The sequence below is a fragment of the Salvelinus namaycush genome, chromosome 1, assembly GCF_016432855.1.
Source record: "Salvelinus namaycush isolate Seneca chromosome 1, SaNama_1.0, whole genome shotgun sequence".
Classification (NCBI taxonomy): Eukaryota; Metazoa; Chordata; class Actinopteri; order Salmoniformes; family Salmonidae; genus Salvelinus; species Salvelinus namaycush.
Window position 1 is genome coordinate 24,486,697 of NC_052307.1, and position 17,727 is coordinate 24,504,423.

The window sequence follows — 17,727 nt, forward strand, 5'->3', positions numbered from 1 at the left end:
CCAGTATGGTAGAATGGGGAAACTGGGAAGTCAGATGATACAGCTCTGTCTGTATGTCTTTCCCTTTTACCTTCACTGCTTCTTCACCTCTCCAGACCCAGTCCTTCAATTGTTTAGCTCCATTCTATAACTTCGAATCACTGTTTATCTCTGTTTTATTTTTCTCTTCTTCCAGTTCGTCTTTTGCAGTGTGTTTTGCTGCTCTGTTATAACAAGTCTAACACGATGTCATCAATTTATTAAGCAATATGTGTGAAAGGCTGATATCTGACCATTGCAAGTTATTGACTATGGTAACCAGTGTTTCATTGTGTGTAACACCCATCAGATGAGATTGAGCAGTGTGTCTCTCCTCTCTTTTTCTTCCCACGCAGGCAGCACATTATCTGCATGAGGAGGCTGCCAGATACCCTCGTAAAATACACTACCACAATCCCCCTGACTTGGCTATGGAGGCCCTGGAGGTACACATGCTTCAGACCAGAGGGTTTCTAGCTCCAGTCCCCACTGGGCCATAACATACAGTTATGCATTTGCACATGAAGCAACCACTTTTTTTTTTTAAAGACCGTTTATTGCTGTATTCATCTAGAACAGTGGTATTCAAAGTCGGGGTCGCGGGAGAACTGCAGTGGGGTCACCCCCAAAAATAAAATTAAGAGTATTGTATTGTATGGGACAATATACAAAAGTTTTTGAGAAAGATAACTAGATGGGTTTTTTTGTTGAGTTTCTTTTCATTTTTATATGAGATGAACATGTAATGAATTGAAGGTTATTTGTTGACATATAAAAATCGAAAGTTGGCGATTTATAAGGTTGTGTCATTAGATTTGGGGTTGGGTGGGGTCATGAAATTTTTTCAGAAATTCTGGTGAAAGAAATGGGGTAACTCCTGAAAAAGTTAGAATTACACTGATCTAGAAGGAATTACATGTAACTGTCCTTTTTGTGTAATAATAGATATGTAGAGAGAGTATACCTCATCTTAAAAAATCCCTTTGACTCTCTGGCATCTCTCTCCCCCAGCTGTACTTCCGTCTGAGTGCCACCATCCTAAAGCTGCTGGAGGCTGAGGAACCGGACCTGGAGCATGAGATCTTCTTCAACATCCTGGCTGAGGCAGCCACCGGACCCTTCGCCAGGGGGGAAGAGAAGAGCATGCCCAGGTCCCACGAAAAGTGAGGGGCCTCAACCTTAGCCTAGGATCTATGCTCTTTGTTATGAAACTCGCTCTGTGACTCGCCTACAAATCAAAAGAAATGAAATTCCCCCACTCTGGTCCAACCTTTTGTTTTGTCCCCCTCTCTCTCACCTCAGGGAGAAGCCCCTCTTCATGATGGACGAGGACTCCCACTGCTCTGTGTCGTCTGTGTGCGCTGCGGCGGATGTTCATGGGGCCTCCCTCCCCTCCAACGCTGCAGGTCTGACATCCCCACCTTACACGGCCACTCCGGTCGACCACGATTACGTCAAACGTAAAACCCTCAGGAGGCAGCAGCAGACGTGGCAGCAGCAGCATGAGGAGGAGCAGCAGGCTGATGGTACAGTCCCAGTCCTAGACGCTGCCTCTGGGCCTCTGGGCCCTTCCTTCACTGGGCTGGGTGAGAAATCTCACTGGGCTGGGGAGTAGTGGTGGTTAGAAGGTTCATCACTATGATGATAATGGCTCTGGTTCCAGTAAGGACCCCATATGCACTGGGTGATTGGGATATCATGGTAAAATGGGCAATATGGCATCTCAGGATATGTGGATATTGTTTTACTGCACTATAAAAGCAACAGTGTTTAGTTTAGGCAAACAGGTGTGAAGGTTGAGTTTGGCAGACAGCGTCCAGGCCTGTTTGTGTGTGTGTGTGTGTGTGTGTGTGTGTGTGTGTGTGTGTGTGTGTGTGTGTGTGTGTGTGTGTGTGTGTGTGTGTGTGTGTGTGTGTGTTGAAATATATAGTCAATATTTAGACTTTTGTGGTTGTCACCCTCTTCCCCCCCCCCCCCCCCCCCCCTTTTTTCCCAATTCCCTTGCTTCTCCATTTGATGACATCACCAGTTTCTATTGCAACTTCAGGAGACCTTGTGTCCCTGCATAGATCATTTTCTCATCGCCTCTTATGAAGACATTTTGAGAATAGATCCTGTTTTTATTTCATCAGGTGTTTCTGATGACTGTTCTTACTATTCAAATAATTATAGCAGGGCAATTATTTATGAAAATAATGCAAGAGACTTGCTGGCTATCACATTAGACTTGGATGCCAATATGTTCCCTGTAAGCTATGGTGTCTTTATAGGGGGTAATGGCCAGTAAAGTAGAGGTCTGTCCTGGACACAGCAGGCTTTTAGTGTGTTGTTAACTCTAGACCTGCTGTGACAATCCCAGAGCCACAGACAGCCAGGTTTCCATTGAGAGATTTTACCTGGTCCTAGTGAACAATTGCTGAATTGCTTGAGGTACCTCACAGTACTCTTTAGTAGCATCTCACTGCATGTTCACTTGAAACAATTGAGCTAAATTGAAGATTGTCACCCACTGACAGGACACTTCTAGACACAAAAGCTTGTCTTTAAACAAATATGTGTCAAGGGAAAGTTGGTAGCTGTACTGAGACTGGGATCTGAAAACAAAACTATGGTTCAGAATTGTGCCTCTTACTGTGAGTGCAGTTCGATTGCTGAACCAAAGTCTAGTGCTTGTTTTGCAGTGCCGTATGAGTATTACTGATGGCTGGTTTACTAGTAGCAGCAGACCTGTCAGTAGGAGGAGGGAAAGGGGAGAAGGGGCTGAATTTAGAATCAGTCACCTTTGTAAAGAGTAATTTTAATGATTCTACTTTACTAGACCTACACTGTCCACATACAGACAATATTGTCATACAATATAACAGCATGGTTAGAGATCCTTCAGTACAAGGGAGGCAGCTTTTCAAAATTAATTACAAACAAGATATCAGTTAATGCACTGATGCAACTTTGCTTTACATTTTAGCACATAGCATTGCATGACAACAGTAGTGTGATGGGAGACAAAAGCAGTTTACTCTGAACTCTGAACTCCCAATTGCCGGTGGTGAGATGATTGTGTGCTTCACCAAAGTGTGGATTAAAAAAATGCACCTAATCTCAGTGCACTAAACCTATGTTTATATTTATAGACCATTTTTAAGAGCATATTTTACAGAGGGGACGCAATCATGTGAAAATATCATGTACAAAAAAGTGTGCGTGTGTCTGTTTGTACTTAGTGGGAAGTTAGGATGAGATATTTGCATAATATGTTCCTGAAAAAAGTTGAAAGGCTTTTCACTTATAGAACCATAGAGCTATATACAATAATGTACAATTTGCTTCGGTTTCCCATTAATTTAAATGATATTCACTGCAGCATTGTTTACTATGTTTGTTACATTGTTGCAAAGACGTCAAGGGGTAAAAACAAATATTTGCCGTGAGTGAAAAGATACAGTATCATTGAATGAATGCTGTTGTAAATATTTAACAAAAATATAAACGCAACAATTTCAAAGATTTTAATGAGTTACAGTTCATAAAAGGAAATCAGTCAATTGAAATACATTCATTAGGCCCTAATCTATGGATTTCACGTGACTGGGAATACAGATATGCATCTGTTGGTCACATAACTTTTTTTTAAAGGTAGGCGCATGGATCAGAAACCCAGTCAGTGTCTGGTGTGACCACCATTTGCTTCATGCAGCGTGACACGTCTCCTTCACATAGTTGATCAGGCTGTTGATTGTGGCCTGTGGAATGTTGTCCCACTCCTCTTCAATGCTTGTGCGAAGTTTCTGGGTTTTGGCAGGAACTGGAACACGCTGTTGTACACGTTGATCCAGAGTTTTCCATAACATGCTCAGTGGGTGACATGTCTGGTGAGTATGCAGGCCATGGATGGAGAACTGGGCAGTTTCAGCTTCCAGGAATTGTGTACAGATCCTTGCGACATGGGGCCTTGCATTATCATGCATGATGTTATGGCGGAGGATGAATGGCACAACATTGGGCCTCAGGATCTCTTCACGGTATCTCTGTGCAGTCAAATTGCCATAGATAAAATGTTAATGTGTTAGTTGTCTGTAGCTTATGCCCGCCCATACCATAACCTCACCGCCACCATGGGGCACTGTTCACAACTTTGACATCAGCAAACCGCTCGCCCACACGACGCCATACATGCTGTCTGCCATCTGACTGGTACAGTTGAAATCGGGATTAATCCGTGAAGAGCACACTTCTCCAGCATGCCAGTGGCCATCGAAAGTTCCTGGTCTGGCATGGTTACACGTGGTCTGCGGTTATGAGGCTGGTTAGACATGTTATCAAAAACAATGTTGGAGGTGCCTTATGGTAGAGAAATTAACATTTAATTATCTGGCAACAGCTCTGGTGGACATTCCTCCAATGTGCATGCCAATTGCACGCTCCCTCAACTTGAGACATCTGTGGCATTGTGTTGTGTGACAAAACTGCACATTTTAGAGTGGTCTTTTATTGTCCCCCGCACAAGGTGCACCTGTGTAATGATCATGCTGTTTAATCAGCTTCTTGATGTGCCACTTCTGTCAGTTGGATGGATTATCTTGGCAAAAGAGAAATGTTCACACAGGGATGTAAACACATTTGTGCACACAATTTGTCAGAAATAAGCTTTTTGTGTTTTTGCAAAACGTCTGGGATCTTTTTAATTCAACTCATAAAACATGGGAACAACACTTTACATGTTGCGTTTATATTTTTGTTCAGTATAAATTTACCATTCATTACAAACAGCCTTGCAAAATATCTGTATATACTGTAAAAACAGCTTTTGGTATTTTGTTTCCCCCCTATGCCCTGTTTAGCTTGAATGTCTGACTACTGCAGCCATATTGCCCATGTTGCCAGTTTTTCTGTCACCTTTTCCAGATTCCTACCTACCTACCCACCTGCCTGCTACCTCTCTGCCTGCTTGCTTCTGCCACCTGCTTTGTCATGTATATGCATGTGGATACCAAGGGATGTGTGCTGCCACTGGACAAATCCAGTCCTCACAAACAATCCACTAAATGGTTCATGGGCTACTATGGGTTACTATTTGGCTTGGGTTTGGTGTTGCTTACGTTTGCAACAGAGATCTTAACCTATTTGATTGCATTTAAAAGTTATACAATGATTACTATGCTTTCCATTGCAATTGTGTTCAATTGATATTTACATTTTAGTCATCCAGAGCGACATACAGTTAGTGCATTCATCTTAAGATGGCTACATAATCACGTCATACATAATAAGTACTATTTTTCCTCAAAGTAGCTATCAGCAAAGTCAGCGCTAGTATGATGATATAATGCCAAATCAGTCCGAATGTGGTTGGCCCCTCATTGGCACACATCCTCTGAGATAGATGGTAGAAATGGACCACCGTGTGCAGGCAGGTTTGCCAGTGGATGCCAAGCCTTTCCTGCTTGATGCCTGTTTGAAGCACATCATGGTAACAGCAATATGTAAGCAATTGTGGGGAGTAGAGGCTTGTGCTGTTCTCAATTGAAGCATATGACGTGTGATTGGGGAAAAGAAACATGTACTGTAATATGTCTAATTGTCAAATCAGGAATGAAGCAATTTTTTTTATTTAAGCATATCCCAATATCTTCAACAGCCACCCCAGAACTTGACCATGATTACTGCCTGCCCAGGTCTCCAATGTGGCTGGCATCCCTGAATGGTACTGCACTTAAGACCCTCTTATATTCAGGACATTACAGAGTATCATGCACGATTTTAGGGACACAATTGCTCAGTGTAAAAGTGTCCCTAAATGAGTTCCACAAACTTCGTCACTACTCCACACTTTTTCTTTTTATGGGGCAGTCCTTGCAACACCTATATCAGCTAAATTTGTACATTTAGCTAATTACAGGGAATCTTTAACAAGTCCCCTGAGCTCCTTTCACAGAACTTTGTTGCCCTCCTGCTAATTTGGTTATTGTCTGCAGAGGATTTCAGCTTCTTGCTGAGGTTGCACAATGTAGAAGAATGCTGGCATCTAGTTTTTAGGTGGCTTGAGTGCTGTGTAAAAGTAGAGGCCTCCCTCGAAGCATGACTAAGGTCTGGAGATTTTTGTGTATGTACGATAACTGTAATGACTGTCCTGCTGATCAACCTGATGATGTTTGCATAAATAGACATACTTTGCTACACACACACCCCTTTTCATTCTTGGAAACAAGTACCTATTTTATTCCTGAATGAAAACCTTAACTGCTTTGTGATTGATCCCTTGATAAGGAGTAGGTGGGTGTCAGTGGCCCATCCATGGGTATGGCTGGTCCATGCGTGTGACTGGCACCCATGCCAGACCTGTGTTTGTGTTTGACCCCTGGCAGAGCGCAGTCAGGACAGTGTGGTGGTGATGCTGTCTGACTCCAACTCCACCCAGGATGCCTTCACAGACCCCGCCAGCTCCCAGGACAGTAGCCATGTTAAGCTGCAGTCTCAGTCTGGGAAGGGCAGTACGTCTTCCTCTGAGAACACCACCCCCATCAAGGAGGGCCAGCCTACAGTTGAAGACACAGGTGGGTGTTGTTCCTTTTATCCTGAAATGCAGTTAAGGAAATTTGTTCTACCCGAACACCAGCTTTAGTATTTGCTAAATGGGGTTGTTCTTTAGTGATATTGTGAGCCAATGACTGTTGTGTTTTAGAGGGGACAGGACATATTGAGAATGGATCATGTTAATATTTCGCTCCTCTTCAAACCCTGAATTCCTCAAGGCTCACATGGGGGAAGAAGCAACGAGGGCGGGACTGTAATCTTGCTGGAGGACAAAGAACAAGTCCAAGAAGTAGAAGACACCATCTCATTGACAGTACCTGAGGCTGATGCCCAAAAGCCGACCATAGATCCCTGCCCTCATGCACTGCCTGTTCCATCCACCCCACCAAAGGCCTCGTCCACTCCTCAGGTCACCCCCCAAACCCCCACTCCTCAGGCCACCCCCCAGACTCCCGCCAGCGATGGGAAGAGCCGTCACCAGAGGTGGCCCGAGCCCCCTCCAGAGGTTGTGGAGGTGCCCAAGGCCCTCCCTGCTGAGCGGACAGAGCAGCGCCACATGCTGGTGGAGATGTGTGTCCGTGCTCTCTTCCTCTGCCTGAGCCGCTTCCCTCAGCACTACAAGAGCCTCTATCGCCTGGCCTTCTTCTACACCAACAGCAAGACCCAACAGGTTAGTTAGCCCACCCTCCCCCCATAGCATGCACGGTCACTAACATTAATTCACAGAATGTTTAAACAGTAAAATTAAACAATTTATATACCAGACTGTAAACCTATCATCAGTGGCATTAAATCTGACATTTTAAATCCCTCTGACACCATGAGTCTAGTTCCTCTTGTCAATTGTGCTAGTTTGCCTGCGGTTTATTTGACTGTACAGAAGGTGCTGAAACAGGAGAGTGTGCTTTGTACACAAGGCTCTGTGGGTAGAGGTGTGCGTGGGTGGCAACAGCGCAGTGCTCTCTCAGCCAGGTTTGGCACAGCAAGGCTGCGTAGTGTCGTGACGTCCTACAGTAAGCATTTTGCCAGTCAGACCATCCTATGGGGACTGCTGGTCCCAATTCAATGAAGTTGGATTAGCCAATAGCCAGGGCAGAGTTCTGGCCATTGATAACAGCGTAGTGAACTGTTACTGTTTTTTTTAATAACATTTTGAGACTTATGTAGCTCTCCTCAGAATGTGCTGTTCATCTTGTTGTTAGAGGATTCATTCATTGGGCCCCTAACTTGCTTTATTTTACTGCCCCAGTGTTTTAGACTTAACAAAAATGGATTTAGAATCTCAAAATCACAAAGCCTACACCTTTAAGAAGTGAATAGGTCCTGAAAGTAAGTCCATAATTGTTTATTTAATTCCCTGTGGAGTTCTGTTAAAATGTCAAGTGACTACCTACTGCTCAGTGTTAGCGACCAGTGGTAGCATTGTGGATGTTCACGTCTGTAGACCTCTTGGTTAATAAGCGATGAACCCATTTGTTTTTCCAGTACAAATCCTACTTCCTCTGTGTTTTTAAATTACAGGCTAAGGTTATTATACATTTGTCAGAGAATACTAGATGTATAGGTTATAGTATTGTAACAGGAATGTGTGGTGGATAGATAGATGAGAATTTGAATAGCTCTGTCTCTGTGCAGAAAATTCTGATCGCTTTTATGAATTTGTATTAAATATGATATTACATAGTGCCTTTCAGAAAAGTTTTCAGACCCCTTGACTTTTTCCGCATTATGTTACGTTACAGCCTTATTCTAAACTGGATTCAATAAAAACAATTCCTCAGCAATCTACACACAATAACCCAAAATTACAAAACATAACAGGTTTTTAGAAATGTTTGCAAATGTATAAAAAAATGTAAAACTGAAATACCTAATTTACATAAGTATTCAGACCTTTTGCTATGAGACTCGAAATTGAGCTCCGGTGCATCCTGTTTACATTGATCATCCTTGAGATGTTTCTACAACTTGATTGGAGTCCACTTGTGGTAAATTCAATTGATTGGACATGATTTGGAAAGGCACAAACCTGTCTATATAGGTTCCACAGTTGACAGTGCATGTCAGAGCAAAAACCAAGCCATGACGTTGAAGGAATTGCCTGTAGAGCTCCGAGACAGGATTGTGTCTAGGCACAGATCTGGGGAAGGGTACCAAAAAAATGTCTGCAGCATTGAAGGTCCCCAAGAAGAACACAGTGCCCTCCATCAATCTTAAATGGAAGAAGTTTGGAACCACCAAGACTCTTCCTAGAGCTGTCTGCCGGTCCAAACTGAGCAATCGGGGGAGAAGGGCCTTGGTCAGGGAGGTGACCATGAACCCGATCGTCACTCTGACAGAGCTCCTCTGTGGAGATGGGAGGACCTTCCAGAAGAACAACCATCTCTGCAGCATATCACCAATGACGCCTTTTCAGTAGAGTGGCCAGACGGAAGCAACTCTTCAGTAAAAGGCACATGAAAGCCCGCTTGTAGTTTGCCAAAAGGCACCTAAATGACTCTCAGACCATGAGAAACAAGATTCTCTGGTCTGATGAAACCAAGATTGAGGTCTTTAGCCTGAATGCCAAGTTTCACGTTTGGAGGAAACCTGGCACCATCCCTACGGTGAAGCATATTGGTGGCAGCATCATGCTGTGGGGATGTTTTTTAGCGGCAGGGACTGGGAGACTAGTCAGGATCCAGGCAAAGATGAATCGAGCAAAGCACAGAGAAAACCTGCTCCAGAGCGGGGGTAAAGGTTCCCCTTCCAATAGGGCAACGACCCTAAGCACACAGCGAAGACAACACAGGAGTGGCATCGGGACAAGTCTCAATGTCCTTGAGTGGTTCAGACAGAGCCCGGACTTGAAACCGACCTAACATTTCTGGAGAGACCTGAAAATAGCTGTGCAGCAACGCTCCCCATCCAACCTGACAGAGCTTGAGAGGATCTGCAGAGAAGAATGGGAGAAACTCCCCAAATACAGGTGTGCCAAGCTTGTAGCGTCATACCCAAGAAGACTTGAGACTGTAATCGCTGCAATAGGTGCTTCAACAAAGTACTGAGTAAAGGGTCTAAATACTTACGTAAATGTGATATTTTAATTATTATATTTTTTTTATAAATTAGGAAAACATTTCTAAAAACCTGTTTTTGCTTTGTCATTATGGGGTGTTGCTTTTTTTGCTCAGCAATCTACACACAATTCTATCGATTTTAGAATAAGGCTGTAATCTAACAGTGTGGGAAAAGTCAAGTGGTCTGAATACTTTCCGAAGGCAATGTACTGTACCTAATGAATAGAACACAGCTTTGGTGACACCCTTCTCTCAAAAACGAATGGTTTTGACCGCTTGGAACTTGAAGTGAAGCTTCTCCTCCCGATCATGCCGTTCTGCTTGTAAAATGATTACCAACTTTACACACCTTATGTAAAAATGAGAAGTTGCTATTGGATGAACTACTGTATATCTACTTGAATATAAAGTTGAACCCCTCCTCTCTAGCTGGGGGGTGAACTGCCCCCCTCTAGTAAAACCTCTAGTTCTCCCAGAAACAGTTAGGGTAAACATGAATTGGCTGGGACAGACAGTTTGAGACTAATCAGGAAGTCAGAGATTGACAGGAGGACCTGTCATTTGGCGCTGGGTTTTTACAGAACATCACAGTGACGTTTTAAAAAGGGAGAACCACTTTCATGTCAATAACTTGACTTCAGCTACAGTCACTTTGTACTGTTAAACTACAGTTAGTTGTGTCCATCAGAGCTGCTATGACCGGGAACAAGGTAGCAAAACAGTGAGGTTAGGTAGTGGATGATGCAGATGAAAAAGAGCGATTCAAAAAACTTGTGGTATGATGTAGCTAACGGTTTCACCTTTTTTAGTCTTGTTTGTGGTCTGCATCTTGAGGGACTGTTTTCATATCCCCAGTCTTCTGATTATGTTTTATGTTTTCCCAGAATCTGCGGTGGGCACGAGATGTGTTGCTAGGAAGCAGTGTCCCATGGCAACAGCTGAAGCACATGCCAGCACAAGGACTTTTCTGCGAGAGGAACAAGACAAACCTGTTCAATGTAAGTTCACCAAGCCAGCTCTGCCATCAAGGTCCTGTTACTCACCTGGCTAACATTACTATGCACCAGTCCTGGTTCTCAGTTTGTTTTACAGTTTGGAAAGTGAAGTTATTTTTTGGAATATTACAAACTCAATAGTAAGTTACAGAATTTACACCCAATTTGACTCAATCTAATCAGAAGTCAGTGATTGGAACGAAATGCTGAGAGTTAATTTGGCGTGTCTTCCAATAGACTTCCTCCTCGACTTATAGCAATAACATTCGGCACCAGGAGAGACCCTTAATAGCTAAAACAATGGAGGGAGGACTGAGAGATTCCAACATTGCATCAGTTGTTTAAACTTAAATGAAAAGGGTACTTCTGGGAATTACATACTTAGTGTGTCAACCTTCTCATTACATCAGTTGTAAGTCCTCCAAGAGCTATTTCCCCTTGCTGCAACTCTTTTTAGTCCCAGTTATCCATGCAATACGTTCTTTACATGTTATTGTATGGTTGCTTTAAGCCTAATTGTGGAATCCCAGGTAGCACTGTCATGAATTGAAGCATGTGTGGCGGTCTGTGGAGGGTCTGGAGACGAGGACATTACTGTGGCTGTGTAGTGTGTCGTCTCTTCCACACGCCAGTCATTTACCTACTTTTGACTTGAATGAAATGGAAGCAGGTATTAGTTTTATACTGGTTTGGGGCATGTAGTGGTTTTTCAACATGTTTTAGCCTTGTTATAGGACAGGAAGACATTTTGAGCCTAATCCTATTTTGAGATCTCCAAGTCCAATTTGAACATTCCCACAAATTCCCATTGATACAAAGGCAATGTTTACTCTGAAGCCTGAAGAGTTACTTGTGCATATGTTAAGTTAGGATTTGGTCGTACTGTATTTAGGTGGTATAGGTACTGTGGTTGTCCTGCTCAGGCCATGCTCAGACTGGTGGAGGGCGCATGCAGCGTGGCCCTGGCTTCAACTGGACTCTCAGCTATTTAAACCTGCTGCCCTGCCTGGCAGTCCAGCTGTTATAGGCACTGACAAGCAGACTCTTTATGAAAGGGTACAGTAAACGTCAAACTGAAATACTAGTTCTAGCCAAATAATGATTCTTAAAGCCCGGCTGCAGTGGTGAGCCTGGGGTGCCCTGCACTTCTCATTCTGGACAGTGTTTTTTGTATTTTGTTTTTCTTGCAAATGATCAGTAATGTCACTGCTGGTGTTGAGCCAGGGACTAGGCCTACTCGGAGCAGGTTTCCCAGGTGTCATCAAAAGTCAAAGATGAAAATCAGCAGTGGTGTGACTCAACAGCTGTTGTCTTGTCTGCCATGGCCTTCAGTATCACTGATCCCTGAGCCTGACAGACAGACAGACCAGTCATTGTCAGTGGTGATATGTGCTGTGCCTTCTGTGTGACAGAGGGGACAATGATTGTGCTGGTGTTCCTCAGTGACAGAATGACCAAATGGCTGGATGGGAGATGATATTAGTCATGAGATGGTAGGCTACCAGACTAATCAGGAAGTCAGAGATTGACAGGAGGACCTGTCATTTGGCGCTGGGTTTTCACAGTGACGTTTTAAAAAGGGAGAACCACTTTCATGTCAATAATTTGACTTCAGCTACAGTCACTTTGTACTGTTAAACTACAGTTAGTTGTGTCCATCAGAGCTGCTATGACCATTGTATATGCTATAGGTAGAGGGCAACACCCGCGCCCTATAGGAAGAGGGCAATGGGGAGGCCAGGCCACACCACCTGAATAAGGTTTCTCTAGATCATTCGTTCACTACTGGTTTTGCCTCGGGACCCAATTTGGACCAGATTGTCTGTCACGACCCAATATTTGCATTGCAAAATTGGCAAAATGCCATCTGGAAAGCTATTTTTAATGCTATATTGATAGTCAATGTAGCAATTTACACTGAGTGTACAAAACAGTAAGAATACCTTCCTAATATTGAGTTGCACCCCCTTTTGCCCTCCTAGCAGCCTCAATTCGTCGGGGCATGGACTCTACACGGTGTCAAGCTTTCCACAGGGATGCTGGCCAATGTTGACTCATGCTCCTCCCCTTCATCTACACTGATTGAAGTGAATTTAACAGTGGTCATAGCATTCACCTGGTCAGTCGGTCATGGAAAGAGCAGGTGTCCCTAATGTTTTGTACACTCAGTGTATATGACAAGATAACTACATCCCCACCTTTTCCATTGTCAGTAATAAATGCTGCCCATATTCTTGATAAAGAATGGTAGTATGCTCACTGGTTTGAGACACAAAATCAACCAACTGTGCTAGATAGCGCTGTTATAAGCTCTATTGACAATACTAATTGAAGAAAGTTTTCAGATTTTAAATTATTCAAAAATGTAGGCTCATTTACAACCCTTCTACCTGGTTTTAGTAGTTTAAGTTCAGACTGGAGTATTTTCCATTTCAATTTCAAAAAATAAAATTCTCAGACACCCTCGACCCATTCAAAACCTCCCGTGACCCAAATTTGGGTCGCCACGACCCCCCCAGTTGAGAATAACTGCACTCAGTCCTATAATGCAGCCTAATGTAGGTCACACTGGCCTAGTTTTCATCTGGGTTTGGCTGGTGTTATATCAACTGGGCCACCATCAAGAGTAGCCTAACCTATATTCTGCTGTTTTGACTGTGGCATGCAGCACCCTCTGTTTGACTGGTAGTAAGCCTTATAACTGTTCTCATGTAGTCTCAATCACCTTGTGTTTCACCAATCGTAAATGTTGTGCATCGAAGAATATGTAGTAACTAAACAGGTTTATTAGAAAACACAGCTGTTTAAACAAATTGCGTTCTTAACTGAAGATCATGATTAGATGATTATTGGAGTCAGGTGTGTTACCTGGGGCTGGGGCAAAAGTGTGACACCAATCAGGCACCTGAAAACTGGAGTTGCCCAGGCCTGAAATAAATCAACCATGACAGGGAATCCCCAATGGAAACACAGCTGTAGATGGACAATAATATTATGGATTTGAAATGGATATAACCTATATATTTAGGTTACAGTTGCTGTAATGCTCTTCATAACATAATGTTGATGATTGCAGTAAATAAAGGCCTAAGTCCTCTGGCCTGCTCCCTCAGGCAGTGGTGTGCAGAGCTGACTGCTCTGCAGGCCTGGCTCCAGGATGACAGTCCTGAGGGGGGAATTTTAAATCCATGAGGGGGGGCAAAACTAGTATTTCTTTAGAGCCCTAGCTTATCAAAGATTCTTATAGGCTTCATAGCTTAAACCTCAATCATTACAACTATAGGCTACATTTCTGTTGAATTTGTGACACTACGCAATGAGTGGAACCCAGCTGCCACTTCTCCAGGTGCGCAATATTTTCTGTTTGGAAGAGTTTAAGAAATATTAACTAATTGCATATTTTATAGTCAGAATTTTCTTACATGGCAGTAGCTAATTTGAATCTGCCATGAATAGAATAAATGCCCATTCCGAGAGCAACACCCGCGTGCTATAGGAAGAGGGCAACACCCGCGTGCTATAGGAAGAGAGCAACACCCGCGTGCTATAGGAAGAGGGCAACACCCGCGTGCTATAGGAAGAGGGCAACACCCGCGTGCTATAGGAAGAGGGCAACACCCGCGTGCTATAGGAAGAGGGCAACACCCGCGTGCTATAGGAAGAGAGCAACACCCGCGCGCTATAGGAAGAGAGCAACACCCGCGCGCTATAGGAAGAGAGCAACACCCGCGCGCTATAGGAAGAGAGCAACACCCGCGCGCTATAGGAAGAGAGCAACACCCGCGCGCTATAGGAAGAGAGCAACACCCGCGCGCTATAGGAAGAGAGCAACACCCGCGCGCTATAGGAAGAGAGCAACACCCGCGTGCTATAGGAAGAGTGCTATAGGAAGAGAGCAACACCCGCGTGCTATAGGAAGAGAGCAACACCCGCGCGCTATAGGAAGAGAGCAACACCCGCGCGCTATAGGAAGAGAGCAACACCCGCGCGCTATAGGAAGAGAGCAACACCCGCGCGCTATAGGAAGAGAGCAACACCCGCGCCCTGTAGGAAGAGGGCAACGCGCGCGCCCTATAGGAAGAGGGCAACGCGCGCGCCCTATAGGAAGAGGGCAACGCGCGCGCCCTATAGGAAGAGGGCAACGCGCGCGCCCTATAGGAAGAGGGCAACGCGCGCGCCCTATAGGAAGAGGGCAACGCGCGCGCCCTATAGGAAGAGGGCAACGCGCGCCACCTATAGGAAGAGGGCAACGCGCGCGCCCTATAGGAAGAGGGCAACGCGCGCGCCCTATAGGAAGAGGGCAACGCGCGCGCGCCCTATAGGAAGAGGGCAACGCGCGCGCGCCCTATAGGAAGAGGGCAACGCGCGCGCGCCCTATAGGAAGAGGGCAACGCGCGCGCGCCCTATAGGAAGAGGGCAACGCGCGCGCGCGCTATAGGAAGAGGGCAACGCGCGCGCTACAGGAAGAGGGCAACGCGCGCGCGCGCTACAGGAAGAGGGCAACGCGCGCGCGCGCTACAGGAAGAGGGCAACGCGCGCGCGCGCTACAGGAAGAGGGCAGGGAGGGGACGAAAAAGTAGGCTGTGTCATTTTCATAGGCTGGTGTAAAAGTGATGTCAATACTATCTCACAATGACTGTAATACAAATGAATGATAACAGAGTGAAAGTTTGTCCAATTGTTTTAGTACGTTACACACGGTATTGGTCCTACATACAAATTGTTTAAATATGTAGGCCTATCTATAAAAAAAAACAGCCCTAACCCCAACTGTCATTTTGCACACAAGAAAGCACCTGATGTTGAAGAGAAGCCCCACGAAGACTGATAGCCCAAGGTGCGTTCATTAAGAAAGCACACACCGTAACCGTTGATTCAGGGCCATGGACAGAAGGCTACCGCCAGTCAAGATAACTTTAGATGCACTGACATTTTCAGCATTACCTCAGAGTACAACTAATAGGCTACATTGGTAATTGTCCTGATACCCATCAAATAATGCAAAGATATATATATCAATAGCAATTAAACACACAAAAGTGGTCTAAAAGATGCATTGAAGTAAAAAGCAAAGGCTTAAACTATACATTACATAAAAACAGCCAAACAACCAGAAGGCTTACATGAGGGAAAACCAATGAATTAATAATTCTGTGACGGCAGCCAGGGTCATAAAGGTGGTAGCTTATCATTTAGACGAGTTGCAGTCTCCTCCATGCTGTGGTGAACCTCATGAGAATTTGTGAGTCCATTCTCCTTCCTGACAAAATGTACTTGTCAGGTCCCTCTCAAACGCCAGCTGGACAAGCTGTGCTTTTTGTTGATGTAACATGCTGCGTCTGTGTTCACTGAATACGTTCTTCAGAGTGGAGAAGGAATTTTCGCACATTGCTGTATATGTCCCAAATGTTAATCCAAATTCATGTTTCAGTGCCAACAGCACAGTCGGCATTGTTGAAAAAGGCCCACCATATCTTTGAAGAATACTGATTGGGGTCCATTTGTTGTTGGCTGTGATTGCGATTTCACTTTGCAGTAATCAATAAACTCTGCTTCGACTGGTTCACTTTTGGTTGGATTCAACAGGTTGTCAGGTGCTAGTGGCTGGGGTAATGGAGGTGCAGGTGCTTGTTGTGATGTCACCCTCGTGATATTTGTGCTAGGCCCCGGCTCTTCTCCATCTTGTTGGTCAGCAGGCAGCGTGGAGGATAGGTGGGTATTACGTTTGCTGCTAGGCACCTCAACCTCGGTGGTCGGGCCAGCAGTTTGCTCGGTGAGCTCGGCATCACACTCGACATGGTGGTCCTCCGTTTTTTTGCTCTTGGTAATGCAAAGCCTTTTTCGGATATCCATGCAAATTAGCCAGCTGTAATTATTAATCTCGCCGTGAACAAAACTAGCTGTCTGGAAAAGTTAACTACTTTTATTCCCTCTGTGAGAGAACTGTCAATTTGACCCCGCCCTGGTTGGGATCCAATGAGCTTCCTAAACAAGGTAATGAAGGCGGTACCTTATGACATTGCATGGCTAAGTACCCAATCAGAATGCATTTTGGGATTTTTAACTACTAAATATAGCTTCTCCCCCCTCAGATCATGAGCGCACACCCGGCATAGCCTCTGTACCGGTCTGCACTACTGGCAGGCCCGACAACGCTCCATTGGCAAGACCAGGCATTGTAAAACATATACTATTTGTTATGTTTATGGGGAAACAACTTGGAGGGCACAAACTCTTATCGGGGGTCAATGCTCAGCTCTGCCACCCCGTAGAACGGGCTCTGCTGGCCTGCTCCATTCCGTGATCCTGCAGAGTCACGATGTGCTTGCTCAGGCATGGTGTTGCCCACACACACACGCACTGTATGTGCTTACATATTTATCCGCCTACGCACCCACACATGCACTCTACTGCAAGCTCCAGACAAAATGGATGCCATCTTTCTGGATCCTGCAAAGACAGTACAGTATGAAGATGGCCAGAAACTGCTTCTCCCAATAGAAATCCCAGATCACACTTGTAGGCGATGTCATTGCTAGCTCGTAGAAACACGTCACCGGGTCTAATGGTCGAGTCGTGCCGAGCTGCGCATGTGCAGGCCATCAAATCAAAGCCACTCCTTCGATATAAAGTTCTTTCAGGAGGTTGGAGTAATAACATGTTTAAAACTACTTAAGACATTGGCTCGAATCTAGGTTGTGCCTTTAGGTTTTGAGAAAATGAACAACTAAGGTAGAATTTTTCACTTCTCTCATTGACTTCTCTAACCCCAAACCCCAGCCTGGTCTGCTTCACAAGTGTTGCCGGAAGTCTCATGATGTTGTCCCACCTATAGGTTTAGAGAGACTGTGGATCCTGTTTCAGAGGAATTACATTGCTTTCTAGTCTTTTAACATTGAAATATATCTTGGGGCTTTTTCCCTCACTTTAAACCTTTGTCTTCATTGCACCGAGATGCTAACTAAGTGTGTTTGTGGCTATAAAAAAATGTGTTCTTGAGTCCAGTACTTATATAAACTGTAGTGTAACTTTGTCAGTTTTGCTTTTGTACTGTACTGGAATGTTGGGTGTGTTTTGCTTGTCTACCTAGCATCGTGTGGCACATTGAGTTATGTAGGTGGAGC

The 17,727-nt window shown here is 44.6% G+C and overlaps 1 protein-coding gene across 1 annotated transcript in view; it reads left to right on the forward strand.

The window, feature by feature from the left end:
* LOC120051135 (calcineurin-binding protein cabin-1-like) overlaps nt 1–17,727 on the forward strand; it is a 61,137-nt gene that overhangs the window by 8,618 nt on the left and 34,792 nt on the right. Inside the window, exons 23-28 of the mRNA XM_038997834.1 lie at nt 375–464; nt 1,030–1,181; nt 1,321–1,424; nt 6,381–6,569; nt 6,768–7,219; nt 10,493–10,606. Coding sequence (XP_038853762.1) covers nt 375–464; nt 1,030–1,181; nt 1,321–1,424; nt 6,381–6,569; nt 6,768–7,219; nt 10,493–10,606 — 1,101 coding nt within the window. The remainder of the gene's footprint in view (nt 1–374; nt 465–1,029; nt 1,182–1,320; nt 1,425–6,380; nt 6,570–6,767; nt 7,220–10,492; nt 10,607–17,727) is intronic.